Raw genomic sequence first — 18,695 nt, forward strand, 5'->3', positions numbered from 1 at the left:
AATGAGGCCTGTGCCACTAAAACGCCACAGTCTGCGATGTCAGGCACCTGCCAGGACTAAAGATGGCACTGCTCAAATAAACACATGAAGGCAACCTAAACACATGGCAGCACACAATGGCTGGAGGGAGAGCATGAACCGGGTGGTGGGGGAGCAAGCGGGCTGGGGATGGAGGGAGCGAGCAGGAGGGCAGGGGAGGGGGAAACGAGCGGGCCGGGAAGGGGGAGGGGAAGCGAGTCGGCCAGAAGGGGGAGGGCAAGTGAGTGGGCCAGGAAGAGGGAAGCGACCGAGCGGGCCGGGGAGGGGGAAGCAACCGAGCGAGCCGGGAAGGGGGAGGGGAAGAGAGCGGGCCGGGAAGGGGGAATCGACTGAGCGGGCTGGGAAGGGGGAAGCGACCGAGCGGGCCAGGAAGGGGGAGGGGAAGCGAGTGGGCTGGGAAGGGGGAAGCGACCGAGTGGGCCGGGGGGGGCGTGGGGGGCGGAAGTTCTCCCATTCCCCCGCATCCCCGGTCCCCCCGCTCTCCCCACCCACACTCTCCCCACCCATGCTCTCTGCCCTCGTTATGCGATGACGTCATCGGCGCATGCGCCATCCAGTCCTGGCAATGCGGAACACAGCGCATGCGCAGAGAGTAGGAGCCAATCTGCACATGTGTGCAAATTGGCGCAGTCTCATGACATCAGCTGCCAGCTGCGTTGTCAATAATCACTTTGCTGGTTAAACCACCTGGTCACATGACTAACTGGCAGGGCCAGGGTTTTTTGAACTAGCCACAGAGTTTTTGAACTTGGAAAGACTGTTTGCTCCTGGAGTTAGAAGACCTCTCCTGTCTGCTTCCATCTCTTTCTCATAAGCCTCTGGACCCACTGAGGACATATGAACCGCAAGAGGGAAAAGTTTCCTACATCAAACAAGGTTTAAGAAGAATACTGGGCCCCAATGAAAGCAAGACCTACCTACAATCAAGGACTCTACAGCAAGCTCGAAGAACAGTAACCAAAACCATCTTCAGATATTGCCTCAAACCTTTCCACTTCATTTCTTCTGCTCTTTTCTATCTCTATCTGCATGTATCGCGTATGTATGCTAGAGTGGGCGCGTCATGTATCCGTAGGCATTAACCAAACTCGAGTTTTTGTTTAATAAAGTTCAACCTTTTTTCTTTAAACCTAAGAAAACCTGTTTGGCTAGTTTCTTTTCCTTATTATTGGAAGTTAGTGAACAAGGATTCACTGAGGGGGAGCTAAAAAATTAAACCTTGTTACGGGAAGACCAGGTGAAGGCTGAGTGGGAACCCGAGACCTCACCTGGTCGTAACAGGAGAAATGAAAACCTAGTTATACTACTCAGAGGATTGATGCTTAGAATGATGCAGTTTGAAACTGCTTCTTGACGAGAGGGGAAAATCCTTCTTATCCTGCTGACTCCACTTTGCTTTCCATTCAAGGAAAATGAAATCCTGCACACAAAATAGGGCCATTGGCCTTCTGACAAACATATTAAGAATGAAGTTTTAAATTTTTCCAGGCAATCGACTGGAGCACCTTACAACTTTTAACATTTTGCTTCACATCAGTTGCAGAGTCAGACTGGCATGACAGTACTACCTTGTGGCAGTCTAACTTTGCCTGTTCGATTTCAACACTACACAGTGGAAAATTAACCAAATTAAAAGTGCTTTTTATCAATGCAAAATGCATGATACAACTGGGATAATATACTTTAATAGAAGGACTGGAAAACATCAAAATGCACCCAGAAAATAGCTGGAAAGCACAAAATTACATGATAGCTTATATAAAATTAATAAAAGTTAATATAAAAATAGTTCACTCTTCACCTGTATCTCATATCCAGTGAATGGAAGCAGGTCTGTCAATACAAAAGACCCAGGTAAATTCATGCCAGTCTTCTGTTGTCTTTTATTCACATAAATAGAATATTCGGTGACAAGACCATTTGGTTTTGATGGCGATGTCCAGACGACATGAACAGCTGTACTATTGATCACATTGACCTCTGGAGGTAGCATGCCTTCAGGCTCTATAAATGGAGAGGAAAGACAGTCTAAATTCCAGCTGTCACAGAAACCAGTTGGTTAATGAAACAAGCATGAGCATTTAAATTTAAAAATAGTTCAATGGAAATCTGGTTATTTTACTGAATTATATATGAAACCAACAAGGGAAGTTTCAAGGCAGAGACAGAGAAGACAAATCAGTAACCTAAATTAATGAAGTCAATCTTAATAAGGCAAAATTACTTTGAGAGAAACGTTTATCAACTAAATCAGATAAATTTCACATACGTTAGACACTAAATTTCCAGCAGCTTTCACTGATTTTATTTTGAAATACTTTAATCAGTTTCATTTTTCAGTAAAAAAAAATACTTTTATTGTCATGGTGAATCAGGCATCAGCATGTATGGTAGGCGATATGTATTTTAAGGAAATAGCCCATTGTGCTATCCTAATAGGTAGATTTCTATTGGTAATAACTGTTCTGTGCCCGCATTACCACAGCTAAAATCAATCAAGCTGCTGGACTTGATATTGTGAATTTCCTGAGACATATATAAATATTTATTTATATTTCCTTCCAGTGTGCTTCACCACCAGTGTACAGCTACCAGTGCCAACCACTCCAAAGCTGAAGTATCTAGGAGAATGGTCACACTTCAACTTGTGTTTAAAGAGACCTCTAATTAGGGTAAACATTGTTAAAAAGAAGAAAAAGAAAACTTGAATAAAAACAAAAATGCCATATTGGTTCATTGGATCATCAACAAAAGGACCCCTTATGTTACAATATTTAGTACATCTTCATGAAATGTATGAATGCATTTCCACATATTTTTACTGTTGCTGCTTGGCTGAGATATATATGATCCTGAAAATGTAACACAATTTCACTAATAATGCTCAGCACCACATAAATAACGTGGAACCCTATCTTTCTCAGTGATGTTGCATGAAAAAGGAATGACGGAAGCAGAAAAGAAAGTTATTCTTCATTTCTTGCCAACACCAACACCAAAAAATGGAGTTATACATTCCTGCCATTAATTTGCTGGGCTCAAGGCTAGCATTAAGACTGCTTTATATATAGTATATGTGAAAAGATCTCTGAAGAAATGTTAGGGCTCATTTAAACTTTTGGCGGTTGTGGAAAACAGGTGAATGTGGATCATTCATTCCGTCCAGTCAACTTCAATGGAAAGGGATATTGGGAAGATGTAGACTGGGTGGGAGGGTGAGTTGTGAGGAGGATGCAGAGAGGCTTCAGGGTGATTTGGACAAGTTGAGTGAGTGGGCTAATGCATGGCAGATGCAGTATAATGTGGATAAATGTGAGGTGATCCACTTTGGTAGCAAAAACAGGAAGGCAGATTATCTGAATGGCTATAAACTGAGAGAGGGGAGTATGCAACAAGACCTGGGTGTTCTCGTACACCAGTCGCTGATGTAGGTCCAATAGGCGGTAAAAAAGGCAAATGGTATGTTGGCCTTCATAGCAAGAGGATTCGAGTACAGGAGCAGGGATGTCTTGCTGCAATTATACAGGGCCTTGGTGAGGCCACACCTGGAATATTATGTGCAGTTTTGGTCTCCTTATCTGAGGAAGGATGTTCTTGCTATAGAGGGAGTGCAGCGAAAGTTTACCAGACTGATTCCTGGGATGGCGGGACTGGCGTATGAGGAGAGATTGAGTTGGTTAGAATTATAATCGCTGGAGTTCAGAAGAGTGAGGGGGGATCTCATAGAAACCTATAAAATTCTAACAGGACTTGACAGGGTAGATGCAGGAAGGATGTTCCTGATGGTGGGGGAGCCCAGAACCAGGGGTCATAGTCTAAGGATACGGGTAAACCATTTAGGACTGAGATGAGGAGAAATTTCTTCACCCAGAGAATGGTGAACCTGTCGAATTCACTACCACAGAAAGCAGTTGAGGACAAAACATTGTATGTTTTCAAGAAGGAGTTAGATATAGCTCTTGGATTTAAAGGGATCAAAGGATATGGGGCGAAAGTGGGAACAAGTTACTGAGTTGGATGATCAACCATGATCATAATGAATGGCGGAGCAGGCTCGAAGGGCCGAATAGCCTACTCCTGCTCCTATTTTCTATGTTTCTATGTATAACAGGTGGCTAATCCATTACTGCCTGTTTTCTGCTACCGCCAAAAGTTAAAATCAACTCTATTATTGTAGTACAAAGCAGCAGTCCATTACGTTCATTTGTGGATAATTCTGAATCACACAAGTTCTATTGTCACCTTATTAACTCTAATGATTCAGGTGAAGACTATGTCAACATGTAAGAATAGGTTAGATAGATTATTGATGGAAAGGGAAACAAAGGGATATGGAAACAGAGCAGGCACATGGGAGGATTACTAATTGTGTGGAGGATAATTACCAACATGAACTGGTTGTGCTGAACAGCCTGTTTCTGTGTTATAATTTCTCTGTAAGTCTATGTAACTCTTGTTTTTGCTATCAGCCTTACTGATAAGTAGTGCTTCATGCATGCTTTGCTGTGATGCTCTTGCAGCTCCTAGTCCATGGTGATACAAGGGACAGCGTAAATTGCCCATATCATTTCTGAAATATTTTCAGAACAGCAATGGTAGATGCAATGTAAAGGAAACATTTGTTTAGTTTTTTTTAATTTTCCCCCTGAGTTTTCTTCCCTCCATTTTGAAAGATGCTGATCACACTGGAGTATGGATTCATGGGTAGCAGTACTTCACCCAAATGTGACTCTGGAAAGTGACTGTCCACCACGAATTTGGCCATCATGGCTGAGCTTGCTGAACTCCAAGAGAAATGAACTAAGATTAGACTTAGATGGGAATATGAACCATGTTGCTCTTACAGAGACTTGGTTGAGGGAAGGACAGGATTGGCAGCTAAATGTTCTGGGATTTAGAAGCTTCAGGCGGGATAAAGGGGAATGTAAAAGGGGTGGGGGAGTTGCATTACCGGTTGAGGAGAATATCACAGCGATACTGCGGGAGGACACCTTGGACGGGTCATGCAGCGAGGCAATATGGGTAGAGCTCAGTTATAGGAAGGGTGCAGTCATGATGTTGGGGGTTTACTACAGGCCTTCCAACAGCCAGCAGGAGGTAAAGGAGAAAATATGTCGACAGATTTTGGAAAGATGTAAAAAGATGAAAGATGCAAGGGTTGTAGTGGTGGGTGATTTTAACTTCCCCTATATTGACTGGGACTCACTTAGTGCTAGGGGCTTGGATGGGGCAGAATTTGTAAGGAGCATCCAGGAGGGCTTCTTGAAACAATATGTAGATAGTCCAACTTGGGAAGGGGCCGTGCTGGACCTGGTATTGGGGAATGAGCCCGGCCAGGTGGTCGAAGTCTCAGTAGGGGAGCATTTTGGGAACAGTGACCATAATTCCTTAGGTTTTAAGGTACTTATGGATAAAGTTTTAAGGTACTTGTGGATAAGGATAAGAGTAGTCATCGGGTGAAGGTGCTAAATTGGGGGAAGGATAATTATAACAATATTAGGCAGGAACTAAAGAATTTAGATTGGGGGCGGCTGTTTCAGGGTAAATCAACATCTGACATGTGGGAGTCCTTCAAACGTCAGTTGATTAGAATCCAGGACCTGCTTGTTCCTGTGAGGAAGAAGGATAAGTTTGGCAAGTTTCCTTGGATAACGCGGGATATTGTGAACCTAGTCAAAAAGAAAAAGGAAGCATTCGTAAGGTCGAGAAGGCTGGGAACAGATGAAGCCCTTGAGGAATATAAAGAAAGTAGGAAAGAACTTAAGCAAGGAGTCAGGAGGGCTAAGAGGGGTCATGAAAAGTCATTGGCAAACAGGATTAAGGAGAATTCCAAGGCTTTTTATACGTATATAAAGAGCAAGAGGGTGACCAGGGAAAGGGTTGGCCCACTCAAGGACAGAGGAGGGAATCTATGCGTGGAGCCAGAGGAAATGGGCGAGGTACTAAATGAGTACTTTTCATCAGTATTCACCAAAGAGAAGGACATGGTGGGTGATGAGCCTAGGGAAGGGAGTGTAGATAGTCTCAGTCATGTCGTTATCAAAAAGGAGGAGGTGTTGGGTGTCTTGCAAATCATTAAAGTAGATAAGTCCCCAGGGCCTGATGGGATCAACCCCAGAATACTGAGGGAGGCAAGGGAGGAAATTGCTGGGGCCTTGACAGAAATTTTTGTATCCTCATTGGCTACAGGTGAGGTCCCAGAGAACTGAAGAATAGCCAATGTTGTTCCTTTGTTTAAGAAGGGTAGCAATGATAATCCAGGAAATTATAGGCCGGTGAGCCTTATGTCAGTGTTAGGGAAATTATTGGAGAGGATTCTTTGGGACAGGATTTACTCCCATTTGGAAACAAATGAACTTATTAGCGAGAGGCAGCATGGTTTTGTGAAGGGGAGGTCGTGTCTCACTAACTTGATTGAGTTTTTTGAGGAAGTGACGAAGATGATTGATGAAGGAAGGGCAGTGGATGTTGTCTATATGGACTTCAGTAAAGCCTTTGACAAGGTCCCTCATGGCAGACTGGTACAAAAGGTGAAGTCACACAGGATCAGAGGTGAGCTGGCAAGATGGATACAGAACTGGCTCGGTCATAGAAGACAGAGGGTAGCAGTGGAATGGTGCTTTTCTGAATGGAGGGCTGTGACTAGTGGTGTATTTTATTATGTTAATTATTAAAATATATTTTACCTGGCAGAAAAGTTCAATTGTTCAATTGCTGATAAGGAGAACAAAAGCTAGCTTTCGCAAACCTAAAATAGCATTAGAAGAAAGAATAGGGGATAATTGTAGTAGGGATGGAAGTTTTTTTCTGTTATTCCATACAACTATCAATGACCCTATTGTGAGGACAGCTTATGTGTGTAGATAGAGATATGGTTGATGGAGCTAAATAGATACATTGCATCAGTTTTCTCTTCTGACAATGATGCTGTGGACCCATTATTATGGGTGTGTGTCTAAAATTGCTTCATTAGAATTAACTGCAAGAACCATTTAAGTTAAGATTAATGCATTTAATGCTGAGGATGCTGCAATTCAATTTACTTTAGAGCTCTCAAGGAAATGAGTAAGATCATATGCAAACCACTGGATCATACTTCCAGTAGATTAGGTGTAAGTACTATTATCTCAATATTTTAAGAAATTGTGCCTAGGAAATTGTTTCAGTAGCAGGGAAGATGTTGGAAAGCATTATACAGGATATATATATGATCACAAATAGTTTATTTGTTATTATGGATGCCAAAATGGCTTTAGAAAGTGTTGGCATGCTACTGCCTGCCGTACTGAACATTGAGTTCAATAATTTTGGAACATGATGGGCCCCCTTTTTTATTTTTATTTTTAGTTATGTTTTCTTTTTTATCTGTGTTTTATTTTTGTTTGTTTCATCACTAATTTTTTTTACCATGTGCCTACTCACTTTTTTCATGTTTGTGCTTTGGGCCAGGGCTGTTCATTTTTCTGTCAATTAACACCCTCTCTGCACTAACACTTTGTCTTTCAGCACACCATTAACATACCATTTGCCTTTGCTCCATGACCTTCTGGTCAGTTATTCTCTATGACCCTCTGTCCTATCAACATCTTCCCTTTTGTTATCTCTTGCCCCAGCCCTGCTTTATTTGCTTAAAACCTATTACATTTTTAACATTTGCCAGTTCTGATGAAGGGTCAGTGACCTGAAATGTTAACTCTGCTCCTCTCTCCACAAATGCTGCCAGACCTGCTGAATATTTCCAACATTTCTTATTTTTATTTTAGAAAGTGTTGGTCCTTCCTCACTAACTAGATTGAGGCAGGGCAATATTAAACCTACCTATATGGTGGAAACCAAGCAGAAGGACAGTTAAAATTGTTCAGGTCACTTACCCTGGAGCCACAGCTGCTAGGAGTTGACTTTACAGAATTTTAACCTGCTCAATGCAGCAGGAGGCAAGAACTCCAAAAGCCAACGTGGTCCTTTCAAACATATGCATGTTGATCTTGATCAGGCTATGCATTACAGACCTCGATTTCCATATTTTCTGAACGACTGAAAATCTCTCCAAGATCTTGGTGCATGAAATCAGATTCCTCATGCATTGTAGAGTGATAGGTAAGTGCTACTTGAGCTTTGTATTTTTTTCCACCCATCACCCAATTTGTGATGGGTGCAAAAGATGACAAAGCTGATGTTGCATTGATCCATCACTTTACAATCTCAAAGCAATCTGTTTTATAAATTAACACTTTTTTAAAAAATTGCACTAAACTGCATTTGCAGTTTATTATTTGGTGTTAAAACATTTTAGCACCTTCACTGTTGTAAATATGAGCACGAACAATTTTAATCAGACCCAAAACATTTTTCCAGAAATCCCCTCCCCCACCCCATGAATAACAACTTAAATTGCAACAAAAACAATCTTTTTACAGAGGTATAAACTTGAATTCTTTATGGATGTGTAACAAGGAAGTTTATAATGGGAATTGAAATGTTCGTGACAGATTAATTATACTAAGAATTGACCAAGGTACAAAAAGTCATAGAATAACTAGTTTGCCTCAATATCTGTCCAATCGTGTGTTGCAATGACGTGTATGATAGCTGACAGTTTTATATGAAATGCTGGTTTTAGGTTCAGGTAAGTGCTGGTCAGCAAGGTATGTAATACCAGATAGGATGTCAGCTGGCAGATAAGGGCACACAACTCAATGGGGCATGAGAAAGTGATCACTGGGGAATGAAGAGATTCTACAATGAAAGGTATGATATTCTATCTCATCTAGAATCAGTTGTTTCTTCTTAGTTTTAAAACAGAAACAAAAATGCTGGAACATCACATTTTAAAAATGGAAAAGGCAGATTAACAATTGAGTAGAGATCATTTGACAGAACTAAGAATGGAAGTGAGTAACCCTTTTTATTGTTCAATGCAAATGAACGTGAATTAGTAAATTCAAAGAAAATATGCAGTGAAAGAAAGTATGGTCTAAACAATAAGACTCTTAATAGAGTGAAGGAAAAGGAATATCTAGCCATGCAGATACATAGATCGCTAAAAGTGGGAGCGCAGGTGGAAAAGGCAGGCCCCGATTATCTCTGCGACTGATGTCACCTGTCAATGCTGAAAAGGAATATATCGCAGCACCAGGAAAAGAGGGAGCCCATTTAAACAGAATAGCAGAGCCTCAAAGACTGCAATACATTTTTCATAAAAGGCCGCCGACCAAGTCATGTCCTTCAAGTTATCAGGGATGAGGGACTTCAGTTATGTACAGAGACTAAAGAAACTGGGATTGTTGTCCTTAGAGCAGAGATGGTTAAGGGAAGATTAAATGGAGGTATTCAAAATTATGAAGAGTTTTGATTGTTTCACATTATTTACTTTGTTTCCACTGACAGGAGACAACAAATTTCAATAAGAGACAGAAGAATCAGAGGGGAGATGAGGTGAATTTTTTGATGCAGCGATTTATGAACTGGAATTCACTGCTTAAAGGTGGTGGGAGCAGATTCATAGAGTCATAGAGTTATACAACACAGAAACACGCCCTTCAGCCCATTGTGTTCACACCGGTCATCAAGCACCTATCGATTCTAATCGCATTTTCCAGCACTTGGCCCGTAGCCTTGTATGCTATGGCATTTCAAGTGCTCAACTAAATATTTCTTAAATGTTGTGAGGGTTCCTGCCTCTACCACCCCTTCAGGCAGTGTGTTCCAGATTCCAACCACCCTATGGGTGAAAACATTTTTCCTCAAATCCCCTCTAAACCTCTTGCCTTTTACCTTAAATTTTTAGCCCCTGATTATTGACACCTCCGCTAAGGGAAAAAATTTCTTCCTATCTACCCTATCTATGCCCTTCATAATTTTGTATACCTCAATCAGGTCCCCCCCTCAGCCTTCTCTGCTCTAAGGAAAACAACCCGAGCCTATCGAGTCTCTCATCACAGCTGAAATGCTCCAGCCCAGGCAACATCCTGGTGAATCTTCTCTGCACCCTCTCCAGTGCAATAAAATCCACACTATAGTGTGGCAACCAGAACTGTACACAGTACTCCAGCTGTGGCCTAACTAGTGTTTTGTACAACTCTATCATAACCTCCCTGCTCATATATTCTATGCCTCAGTTAATAAAGGCAAGTATCCCATATGCCTTCCTAACCACCTTATCTACCTGTGCTGCTGCCTTCAGTGATCTATGGACAAGTACACCAAGGTCCATCTGACCCTCTGTACTTCCTAGGGTCCTACCATCCATTGTATATTCCCTTGCCTTGTTAGTCCTCCCAAAATGCATCACCTCACACTTCTCAGGATTAAATTCCATTTGCCACTGCTCTGCCCATCTTACCAGCCCATCTATATCGTCCTGTAATCTAAGGATTTCCTCTTCACTATTTACAACACCACCAATTTTCATGTCATCTTACTGATCATACCTCCTATATTCACGTCTAAATCATTAATGTACACTACAAACAGCAAGGATCCCAGCACTGATCCCTGCTGTACACCACTGGTCACAGGCTTCCAATCGCAAAAACAAACCTCAACCATCACCCTCTGCTTCCTGCCACTAAGCCAATTTTGGATCCAATTTGCCAAATTTCCCTGGATCCCATGAGCTCTTACCTTCTTGACCAATCTCCCATGCGGGTCCTCATCAAAAGCCTTACTGAAGTCCATGCAGATTACATCAACTGCTTTACCCTCATCTACACACCTAGTCACCTCCTCGAAAAATTCAATCAAATTGTTTTGACATAATCTCCCCCTGACAAAGCCATGCTGACTTTCCCTGATTAATCCCTGTCTCTCCAAGTGGAGATTAATCCTGTCCCTTAGAATTTTTCCAATAGTTTCCCTACCACTGATATTAGACTCACTGGCCTGTAACTTTCAAAAGGGAATTGGATGTATACTTGAAAGAGAAAGATTTTCAGAACTATGGGAAAGAACAGGGCTGTAGGACTAATTGGATAGCTCACATGCATGATAGGCTGATTGACCTCCTTCTGTGCTGTAAAATTATGATTCTATTCTGTGAGAAGTGAGTAAGTGGACTCTTATTGGTGCCAGAGGAGTACACTTTGGGCCCTCTCGATCCATCAGTGAATTGGAGCTTCAAACTGCCACCTCAGGGTCTACCACCTCTCTTCTCCTGGTGATATCTGGAGTTGGTAGCGCCAGCAATGTGAAGTAAGAAATTTGGGTCGGACCCTGTCTCATGGCCATCATTTACATGTAGTGGGATGGTGAAGGTGCATCTGTTGGCATTCCTGGCTGGGACCTGGGGAACAAACTGGAAGTTGTGGTGGAATGTGATGGTAGACCTCTCCATTCAACTTTCCTGCATTTTCTATCTCTGTATTTGGGGCAGTATAATGGATGAAAATTTCAGCTCTAATTCTCCAGCTGAGGAGCTAGCAGTCACAGCTCCAATGGACCAAATGAACTCCTTTTCTGCTGTAAATTCCATGATTCCATGAATGTCCAAAACAAAGAGGGAAGGAGAAACAACATCTCAAATATGCTAAATACCAGTACAACAAATTAGTTAATGGGTGTTTTGGCTTAAAGCATTTGAAAAAATCTACAAAGAGGTGGCAGATGCCTTTTCACAGCCTTGGTGAATTGACTTATGTACCTCCTCTGGCATTTTCATGTTTTTTTTAAAGTCCGTTCAGAGGCTTTGAGCCTAATGAAAGTCTAAAACTGAAATTTTAGCTTGTCTATTCTCTTTTCAAGTGGTGATGGACCTGTTGGCCAGAATTTTACGTTGGACAGGAGGTCCCACCCACTAGCCGAAAAGTCAGGGGCAAGCCCGCCTCCACTGAGTCTGGGAGCCTTGCGAGGATTTTACATGGCCCAGACCCTGAATTGGCCTCACCCGGGACTTCTGCCCAGCTGTGGCGAGAAGTCCTGCCTCCAAGAGCTGCTGGCCAATCAGCGGGCAGGCAGCTCTCAATTCCCAGCAGTGCCACCGGGGGTGGTGGCCACTGCTGGGACTCCACCCAGCCACAGCAGCGAAAGGGACACCAGCCATGAAAAAGGTAAATTTCTGGGGCCTCACCGGGGACAATCGGCTGGGGGTCAGTTGAGAGGGGGGGGCGGGGGGGGGAGTGATGTGTAGAGGGCACAGTTGGGCCGTGGGTGGGGGGGGACCTCTCCGTGGGGCGCAGGGGGCCCGATCAGGAGGGGCCCCCCAGCCCGCAAGGAGGCCGCCTGGTTTCACTGGGTGGGCACCTGAGGGACCTCAGCCACCTGCCGGCCGCTGGTAAAATACGCTGGAGGAGACCTTTAAGTGGCAGTTAATTGACCAGCTTTGGCGAAACCAGCATTTTATACAGTTCCAGCATTACATCCCTGCTTTTGTATTCTATACCTCAGCCAATAAATGAAAACATTCCATATGTCTTCTTCACCACTTTATCTACCTGTCCGGACACCTTCAGGGACCTGTGGAAATGCATTCCAAGGTATCTCACTTCTTCTACCCCTCTCAATATCTTCCCGTTTATTGTGTATTCCCTTGCTTTGTTTGCCCTCCCCAAATGCATTGCCTCACACTTCTCCAGATTGAATTCCATTTGCCACTTTTCAGCCCACTCAACCAAACCATTGATATCATTCTGGAGTCTATCCTCTTCACTATCAACTACACGGCCAATTTTTGGCAAGTCTCTCAATCATGCCTCCCACATTTAAGTCCAAATCATTAATCTGGTGATCTTCCCTCTACTGTTACACACCTCATAGTACTGCAACCTCGGATAGCCTGCTATTACCTCCTTCCCAAAATCCACAAATGGGATTGTCCCGGTAGACTCATTATTACAGCCTGTCCCTGCCCCATGGAATTTATTTCTTCCTATCTTAAATTCTATCTTTTCGCCCCTGGTCCAATCTCATCCCACCTACATCTGTGACTCTTATGATGCTACGTCATTTCGACAATTTCCAGTTTCCTGGCCCTAACCACCTCCTATTCACTATGGACGTCCAATCTCTCTACACCTCCATCCCCCACCAGGACGGTCCGACAGCCCTCCGCTTCTTCCTTGAACAGAGGCCCAACCAGTCCCCATCCACCACCATCCTCCTCCGCCTGGCTGAACTTGTTCTTATATTGAACAAGTTCTGATGAACAGTCACAGACCTGAAACATTAACTCTGTTTCTCTCTCCACAGATGCCACCAGACCTGCTGAGTTTCTGTTTTTATTTCACAATAGTTCCTGCCTTTTCTCTCACTATATAGGCAACAAAGGGATACCAAGTTTGTGAAAAGATAGAAATATAGCCCTTATAAAATGGAATAATTTGATGAAGAGCTGACATTTAAATTTAGATAGCTTGGTTCACTTAAATGTATACCCTATTTAAGTGTATTTAAAATCAACATTCCTCCTCCCATCTGTTTTTCTTGAAACCTGTTCTGTCAAGTGTATAATAACAGTAATTTTCATTTAAGTGTATAGCTTTGCAGTCTATACACAAATTGTGCACTTAAACAACAGATTAATGATCCCCTTTCTCATTTTTGCAAATGCTGATCTATTAATCGTTCATCTACATGGGTCAGTTAACACCTCATTATTCATATACAATGAGATTCTAACTAGCATATACGCCAAACTTCTAAATTTTTTAAGTTGTTCCAAACTGTCCAATTAATGTAGCATGAAAATTGCATTTTCCTATTTTTTTATGGAAGGTATTTGTTCTGTTTTGGGCCCTTTCAAGATGCTTTTGTTTCCCAGAAAAATATATTCTCTATAGTTAACAGACAACCATCAGAATACTCTGGTATTTACTGCTTACAAATATTCAAACTGATTAATGCATTAAATTCTATTCAGTGTAAAATTTTGCCACCAAAGTGCGTTTTGCATAAGAAATTGTTAATTTAGGAGGATGGCGAGAAATAAAATTCTCCAGTCCTGAATCAGATTATGAATGGGATAGGGATGAGGTAAGGGGGTGCGTAATGTGGTGTAATGATTCTGGCTGGAATTTTATGTACAGCCACCCACCCAGCCCCCCGGCAGGAACAGACTGGTAGCAGAAAGGGAGTCGGTGGCGGGGGGTGCCGTTCCCGACGCCATCCCGCCACCGCTGCAATTTTACAAGGGGCGGCGGCAGTGAGAAATGGCGCGGCAGCAGCGAGATATGGCCCACCCGCCCCAGGTCAATCAAGGCCCTGAAATGACCAATCAACTGGTATTTTAACAGCGGCCAGCAGGTGGCTGAGGACCCCCAGCAGGCTGCCCAGTAAAACCTGGCGGCCTCCTTGTAGGCTGGCTGGGGGAGCCCTCCTGATCGGGCACCCTGTCCCGCATGGAGGGCCGCACCCTGTCCCGCATGGAGGGCCCCACCCCCCCCCACGATCCAACTGCCAACATTACACAGCACATTACCCCCCACCAACCAACCCCCTGCGCCTCACCAGGGCCCGACTGATTGTCCCCAGTGAGGCCGCAGAGACTTACTTTGTTTCCGGGCTGGCTTCCCTCTTGCTGCCGTGGCTGGGTGCAGTCCCCACAGTGGCCAGTGCTCCCTGTGGCGCTGCTGGGACTGAGGGCTGCCATCCCGCTGATTGGTCTGCAGCTCTTGGAGGCAGGACTTCTTGCCTCAGAGGTGTGGAAGTCCCGACTGAGGCCAATTAAGGGTCTGGGCCACGTAAAATCCTGGCATGGCTCCCAAGTCCGGTGGAGGTGGGGCCTCTCAGCCAACATAAAATTCTGGCTAAAGTAAAAGTAAAAGCAAAATACTGCGGATGCTGGAAATCCGAAATAAAAACAAGAAATGCTGGAACCACTCAGCAGGTCTGGCAGCATCTGAGGAAAGAGAAGCAGAGTTAACGTTTCGGGACAGTGACCCTTCTTCGGAACTGACAAATATTAGAAATGTCACAGGTTATAAGCAAGTGAGGTGGGGGTGGGGCAAGAGATAACAAAGAAGGTGTAGATTGGACAAGGCCACAGAATAGCTGACCAAAAGGTCATGGAGCAAAGGCAAACAATATGTTACTGGTCCTCTCTCCTCACTATCCCAGGCCCCAAACACTCCTTTCAGGTGAAGCAGCGATTTACTTGTACTTCTTTCAATGTAGTATACTGTATTCGCTGCTCACAATGTGGTCTCCTCTACATTGGGGAGACCAAGCGCAGACTGGGTGACTGCTTTGCGGAACACCTACGCTCAGTCCGCAAGCAGGACCCTGAGCTTCCGGTTGCTTGCCATTTCAACACTCCCCCTTGCTCTCATGCTCACATCTCTGTCCTGGGATTGCTTCAGTGTTCCAGTGAACATCAACGCAAGCTCAAGGAACAGCATCTCATCTACCGATTAGGCACACTACAGCCTGCCGGACTGAACATTGAGTTCAATAATTTCAGAGCATGACAGCCTCTCATTTTATTTTCATTTTTAGTTATTTTTTCTTTTTTTCTTTTTTACATTTTTTACAATTTTCTTTTTGTATGTTTATTTCATTTCATCTTAGTTTGTTCAGTTTGCTTACCCATTGTTTTTTTCCATGTTTGCACTTGCTGCTGTTCAATCTTCAGTCCGTTAACACCTTATCTATATGAATGCTTTGTCTTTCAACACACCATTAACATATTGTTTGCCTTTGCTCCATGACCTTTTGGTCAGCTATGTGGCCTTGTCCAAACTACACCTTCTCCTTTGTTATCTCTTGCCCCACCCCCACCTCACTTGCTTATAACCAGTGACATTTCTAATATTTGTCAGTTCCGAAGAAGGGTCACTGACCCGAAACATTAACTCTGCTTCTCTTTCCACAGATGCTGCCAGACCTGCTGAGTGGTTCCAGCATTTCTTGTTTTTATATAAAATTCTGGATTCTGTTATTGAACTAGTAATCCAAATGCTTTATTTTAAAATCTGGGGAATGTGAATTATATCCCACCATGGCAGTTTGTAAATATAGAACTTAAGTTTTGCAAATTGGAAATAAAAAGCTGACATCAAGAAAAGTTACCATTAAGCTGTCAGATAGTGGTAAAATCTTAACTGGTTCTCTAATATTGGGCTGAATTTTTTGGCTTACCTGGAAATCCCACCATTTGGTGGCAGGACCCTGGGGTGGCAATTTGCGGCGACAGCCAATTAAGGATGGTGGCTCGCCCCCAAGAACTGCCAATCCAATCAGAGGGCCAGCAGCTTGGCAGACTCAGCTGCGCGACCACTATCAGTGGCCATTAATGAGGCTTCATCACCAGGGAGAGGACAGATCAATGGCGGGCGCCCTTGGAGAGAGATTAGTTCGGTTGGGGGAAGCCAGGGCCAGGCAGGCCCTGGTGATTGGTGGGGAGTGGGGGGAGGTCATAGTGTACCAACAGCACTGTTGCCGTGGGGACAGCTATTGCCATCAATGGGCCCCTCCATGAGCCATGGAGCACCCATGAAGCAGAGCCTAACCCCTGGAAACCACTGGGAGGCCACCAAGGTTTATCTGGCAGTCTCCACATGTGATGGCAGGCCCTTCAGACGTGGGAAAAATGCCCACAGGGGTGGCAAGTGGCCCTTAATTGGCCACCGAAGTGCATCAAGTTACCGCCTGGTGGGCAGCCGTGTACCAAGGTTCCCGCTGCTGTCAATATGCCATGGCGGCAGGAAGAAGCTGAGTTCTCGTCTCGGCGCCTTCCCTTGCCAAATTGCAATCTGCCTGCCTCCCAGCCCATCTCCAATGGGGACCGTGAAAATTCATCCCATCTTTTAGGATAGGAAATCTGCTGTCCTTACCCAGTTTGACATATACATGACTCAGTCCCACACCGACATGCTTGAGTCTTAACCATTCCCTGAAGTGGACAGAGCATTAAGCAAGAAATTATTGGAACTTGTAACAAAGGCAATGTAATAATTGTGGGGAAATTTAATCTCCCTATAGACTGGGACAATGAAATTGGCAAGAGTGGTGTCGAGGATGAGTTTGTAGAATCTTTCAGGACAGTTTCTTGGAACATAGGAAGATAGGTAGGCCATTCAACCCCTGGAGCCTGTGTCCACCATTCAATGAGATCATGGCTGATTCGCAGCCTAACTCCATATACCTGCCTTTGGCCCATATCCCTTAATGTCTTTGCTGAACAAAAATCTATCTCAGATTTAAAATCAACAACTGTTCTAGCTTCAACTGCTGTTTGTGGGAGAGAGTTCCAAACCTCTACCACCCTTTGCGTGAAGAAGTGTTTCCTAACATCTTTCCTGAACGGTCTGCTCCTAATTTCTAAACTATGCCCCCTAGTTTTAGAATCTCCAATCAGTGGAAATAGTTTATCTTTATCTAGCCTGTATTTTCCTGTTAATATCTTGAAGACTTCGATCAGATCATCCCTTCACCTTCTAAATTCTAGCGAAAACAGGCCGAATTTGTGTAATCTCTCCTCGTAACTTAACCCCTGTAGTCCAGGTATCATTCTTGTAAACCTACGTTGCACTCCCTCCAAAGCCAATATATCCTTCCTAAGGTGCCCAGAACTGTTCACAGTACTCCAAGTGGGGTCTAACCAGGGTTTTCTACAGCTGCAGCATAACCTCTGTGTCTTTATACTCCAATCCTCTAGATATAAAGGCTAGCATTCCATTAGCCTTTTTCATTATTTTCTGCACTTGTTGTGGCATTTTAAAGAGCTATGCACCTGAACCCCCAAGTCCCTTTGGACATCCACTGTACTTAACCTCTTCCCATTTAGAAAGTACCCTGCTCTATCCTTTTTTGATCCAAAATGGATAATCTCACACTTTCCCGCATTGAAATCCATCTGCCATAGATTTGCCCACTCACCTAGTCTGTCTCTTTGCAATTTTATGGCTATCATCTAGACTGTCTACAATGCCGCCTAACTTTGTATCATCAGCAAATTTGAATATATGACTTACTATGCCATCATCCAAACGTTAATGAATAATGTAAATAATTGAGGCCCCAATACAAATCCCTGCGGGACACCACGAGTCACATCCCGCCAATCGGAGTACTTACCCATTATCCCCACTCTCTGTCGCCTACCACTCAACCAACTTCCTAACCATGTCAATAATTTGCCCTCAACTCCATGGGTTTCTATCTTAGTTAACAGTCTCTTATGTGGGACTTTATCAAATGCCTTCTGGAAGTCCATATAAATAACATCCATAGACATTCCCCTGTCCACTACCTTAGTCACCTCTTCAAAAAATTCAATGAGATTTGTCAGGCATGACCTTCCCGTCATGAATCCATGCTGTCTGTCCCTGATTAACTGAAATTTTTCGAGGTATTCAGTCACCCTATCCTTGATTATAGACTCCAGCAACTTGCCCTTCACAGATGTCAGGCTAACTGGTCTGTAATTTCCTTGGTTCCTCCTTTCACCCTTCTTAAAAAGTGGAGTGACATGTGCAACTTTCCAATCCAGAGAGACCAGTCCTGAATCTAGGGAACTCTGAAAGACTAATGTTAGGGCATCTACAATGTGCTCCCCTACTTCCTTTAACACCCTCGGATGGAAACCGTCAGGTCCTGGGGATTTCTCACTCTTTAGTTCCATTAATTTCCTTGTTACTGATGATTTACTTATGTTAATTGTATTAAGTCCCTGTCCCCTATCAGCTATTAATTTTTTCGGGACTTCTGGCAAGTTATCCTCCTTT

The 18,695-nt window shown here is 43.7% G+C and overlaps 1 protein-coding gene across 1 annotated transcript in view; it reads right to left on the reverse strand.

Moving 5' to 3' along the window:
- Positions 1–18,695, reverse strand: part of ush2a (Usher syndrome 2A (autosomal recessive, mild)) — a 1,262,450-nt gene that overhangs the window by 333,701 nt on the left and 910,054 nt on the right. Inside the window, exon 47 of the mRNA XM_068045693.1 lies at positions 1,841–2,043. Within this exon, the coding sequence (XP_067901794.1) occupies positions 1,841–2,043 (203 nt within the window). The remainder of the gene's footprint in view (positions 1–1,840; positions 2,044–18,695) is intronic.

Source organism: Heterodontus francisci, chromosome 13, assembly GCF_036365525.1.
Source record: "Heterodontus francisci isolate sHetFra1 chromosome 13, sHetFra1.hap1, whole genome shotgun sequence".
In the NCBI taxonomy this organism is placed as follows: Eukaryota; Metazoa; Chordata; class Chondrichthyes; order Heterodontiformes; family Heterodontidae; genus Heterodontus; species Heterodontus francisci.